This window comes from Hydractinia symbiolongicarpus, chromosome 6 (genome assembly GCF_029227915.1).
Source record: "Hydractinia symbiolongicarpus strain clone_291-10 chromosome 6, HSymV2.1, whole genome shotgun sequence".
NCBI lineage: Eukaryota > Metazoa > Cnidaria > Hydrozoa > Anthoathecata > Hydractiniidae > Hydractinia > Hydractinia symbiolongicarpus.
In genome coordinates, this window is record NC_079880.1 from 12,564,456 (window position 1) to 12,568,307 (window position 3,852).

Sequence of the window (3,852 nt, forward strand, 5' to 3'; positions counted from 1 at the left end):
TGTTTTAAGAATACTTATTCGTGTTCCGGATACAGACTGTTGCAAAATAGGCTGTCTATTCACGCAAATCACAGCTTTATAGGCGAAATGAAGTGACTTCCCTGCCTTGTTGGAAGATCGTGTGAACAAAAGAATTGAAACAGATGGCTACTTAGCAAACAAATGTTATATATTCACTTCAATGCAACTGAGGCATCTTGTATCTTTTCTAACATGGGGTAAGCGATAAGAGCATAAGAGAGGGTACTCATGAAGGAGATAGTGGCTGGGTGGGTACGCCATGACTCTTTTATATTTAAATTTCACTTGTTCACCTAGACAACTATCGATACTCTAGTTCTTGCGCACTTCAATAATCACGTTTGCTCATTGTTTTAAAGAAAACACACGGAAAAAACAAGAAAGGAATTGAAAAAAAAAAGTTAAATGTGTTTTTTATTTAAAACTAATTTCTAATCGTTAGCTACATAACAAGTACTCCATATAAAAGTATTATAAAAATTTATGAAAAACATGCGCCATCTTGCTGCCGCGTCCCCTGAAATCTTCTGATCCTAATATATGAATAAGCAATGTGTTTTATTTTTCTCTCTTCTATGACTCTGGACCCTCATAAAGCCCCACTAACGGTCAATAATGATAACATTACCGATGCAATAAAATACGGGCACACAGGGATGACTCACAAATCAGAAATTGTACCCAGACTTTCCAGAGTTCGGATTTTACACCACTTTCCTCCTTCCTGCGATAAAATGTTAAATAAAAAATAGTAGTATACAGGTATTGTCAAGTTCTGACATGGGAACAAGGTTGAAATCACTCGACGCTCCTGGTTTATACATGTCAAAATAATTTCTTCATATTTTTCAAAAAATCAATGTTCCCAGGTAAAAATTTGTTAAAATTCAACCTTTCCTGAGCATCCACGTTTAGCGTACACTTTTTAACTTTCTAAACACTCATTAAATAACAAATAGGAACAACTTCGTACAATTTGTATCTACAGTTATATGATCCGGACTTCATACAACGTGATTTGGAGTAAAGCTTCGTCAATTGTATTCTTGTAATTTGGAATAGGGAAGCTTAGAGCTTGAGGTATATGGCGGTGGCGCTGTCATTTGCATATTATTGGAAGTATTTACAACCATGATGTTGGCTGGTGACATCGCTGGTGCCATGACAAATTGTGATCGTTGACGACGACGACAACAACGACAGCAACACGAGATTAATGCAATCACCAGTGCGATTGCTCCAACTATGATAACAATTCTTATCGGTTTTTTTTGTGAATACCACCACACAAGGAATTCTAAAAAAGAGAACAAAATCTGTAAGTTGGCACAGCTACAATATTATTGCTTCAATTGGACGTCACAAGGCTAGAGTAAAGCATTGCTATTTGAGATCTTTGATCTTTAAGACGACAGAATTGGAAAACACTTAATTACAATGTACACAAGACAAATTCACTCTGAATAGCTTTGCACTATAGAAATATATTTTTCAAATTCGTCGTGTAAAGCATACCTAACCAAAATTTGTCGTGTAAGGCTAAGCATAACTAGCACTAGAAACTTGCTTTCTTGGCCTTTCTTTGAGTAACTTACCGTTGCAATCATTGTGTGCAACACGTTCGTCCATAACTGGTATTGTTGCTGTGGAAATGAGGGTCTTTACTCGTAGGTTGATCTAAAAAGTTAAAAAATTCTAAAATAATCCGGTGGTTCCATTACGTCAAGATATGTATCTTTGGCAACGAAATTAGGATGTTTAAGCTGTTGTTGATTTTAAAAAGAAATATTTACGGTATTATTAAGTCGGTAATTTCACGACGTCAGAAACCAATAATGAATTGCTATATAATTTGAGTCATTTGCATGCTTGGCTAGATATGTTAACGATGGCTATTGCAGGACAATAAAGCTTGGTCACCCGCATCAAAATAATCGAAGTTCTTGACTGGCTGGCAAAACAAACAGATTTGTGAATGTCTTAGGATTCTGGGTAATTCTGTTACCAACTATGCCCACATGCTGCATTTATAAGTTTTAATCACTTTTTTGCGCCTTTTTTTGCGCCCCTTTTCGCCCTTTCTTACTCCTAGATTTGTGAGCTCCCCTCGAACTTTTTAGTTTACGCAAACTTATAAATTCCAGCATAGAGGAATGTTTGTTATTATTTTTTTTCATGGCCAAAAAATACCATGAGGTTACAAGGAGAAATGTACTTTATTACTTCTGCATGTAAGCAGAGCTAAATAAGAAGAAACGCCGATGCCTCTTTATTAACCAAGTTGCCAATGCACGTACCTTTTCATGTACAACATTTTATAAACGACTTAATCTTTCAAAAAATAAAGGAAATAGTAAACAATAGCCAGACTAAAGGAAGTAAGTGAAGAAAAAAAAAGGAAAAACAACAGGAATAATTAAAAAAAAAGTTCACAAAGCAGAACATGAAATATCAAGAGAAGGACAGACATTTAAGACATATAACATACCTTTATGTGTATGTTATCGTTAGAGTCATCTTTCAACTGAACATTAATGTACAAACCAGCCAGTCCACCAAGTGATGCTCCGGGGATTGGAATATCTGTTGAAGAGTCAAATTCTTTTTCATAACTAAGTTCTATCGCTTCAATGGTCAGTTCAATTTTAATTTTTGGTGGCTTGCAATTTACCAATGTTACACCAACACTTGTAGTTTTTCCATCAACTTCACTTTCGCATTTATAAGACAATCCATCTTGTGTGCAACCACCCAAAGTTTCTAAAAATAAAAAATATTCCGTTTATCATCCCATCTGTGTTTTTTTATCTGGTTCCTTCATAATATATATACCTTTAGCAACCACAAGTATTAAAACAACTTCACAACAAAATTTCCACACGTTCGCCATCTTAACATTCATGAAAAGCTGGCACAAAATAAAGGCGTATGGTTCATGCCACAAATTGTTCTATTATATTCTCAGAAGGGAACAATGGACGTCTTTGCTTATTGGTTTACACTTACAATTAAAAATTAAAAAATAATAATGGTCACTATACTACAGTTAAAATTAATACGTTAACGTAACACAAAGTAGACTTAAATTTCGTACCCAGGTTATATTTTACATACTGAATCAACCTCGTTTCCCGGACTTTTTGTCTCTTATTGGCGCTGCGCTTATTTATAGGTCTGACGAAGAAGATCCTGGATTGGTCGAGACTTTTCACCTAATTATGCGAAAGATAAAAAGTCACTCGGTCTGTGAAATATTCATGCTGAGATTAACTGTAAACAATAAAGATAGCCGACACTGTGCATACATGTTTTGTATCAAAGAAAAATATTTTGCCAAAAAAAATCTAGAATTTCAATTAGATTGAAGTACCTAGTTTACTCTTGACTTATATGTACTTGTGGGTAGCTACATGCTGCTTACGATCAGATTAATAATAGCAACCAGCCATGACATTGCCTAGCTAGCTAAAACAAGCGTGTAAAAAGATAGGTACAGATAGATAGGTACTACTAGTTATTTATTATTATTATTACTACTGAACATTAGAATATAAAGTAAGCGTAGCTAGCTACATAAACGAAAACACAGATAAGGGATTGCATGTATTTGCCATGCTGATTAAACAGATTTTACCTATTGCAGGAGATTATAAAGCTATATTATATATATAAATGGAACTCGCTATATTAAAACACAAAACAATGTTCACAAAAATATTTAGCAATATTGATATACTAATGACAGAAATTGTCAAGATTTGCTATAGCTTAAATATTACATCATAATTTATGCAGCTAATTAACTCTGAAATTTTTTAAATGTTAATAGCT

The 3,852-nt window shown here is 34.2% G+C and overlaps 1 protein-coding gene across 1 annotated transcript; it reads right to left on the reverse strand.

The window, feature by feature from the left end:
* Positions 1–397: 397 nt before the first annotated feature.
* On the reverse strand, positions 398–3,007 carry LOC130647314 (uncharacterized). Its single transcript, XM_057453114.1, has 4 exons — positions 2,854–3,007; positions 2,510–2,781; positions 1,617–1,698; positions 398–1,318 (listed from the first exon to the last, which is right to left on the reverse strand). Exons 1-4 carry the CDS (start codon positions 2,921–2,923, stop codon positions 1,056–1,058), a joined length of 687 nt encoding a protein of 228 aa, XP_057309097.1. The 5' UTR covers positions 2,924–3,007; the 3' UTR covers positions 398–1,055.
* Positions 3,008–3,852: the final 845 nt, after the last annotated feature.

What these genes read in the sequence shown, in the direction of transcription:
- LOC130647314 (XM_057453114.1), bottom strand. Translation starts at nt 2,923, where the DNA reads ATGAATGTTAAGATGGCGAACGTGTGGAAATTTTGTTGTGAAGTTGTT. An exon ending in AATACTTGTGGTTGCTAAAG is followed by an intron (nt 2,782 to 2,853) that starts GTATATATATTA and finishes TTTTATTTTTAG; the next exon opens with AAACTTTGGGTGGTTGCACA. An exon ending in ACGATAACATACACATAAAG is followed by an intron (nt 1,699 to 2,509) that starts GTATGTTATATG and finishes TTAACTTTTTAG; the next exon opens with ATCAACCTACGAGTAAAGAC.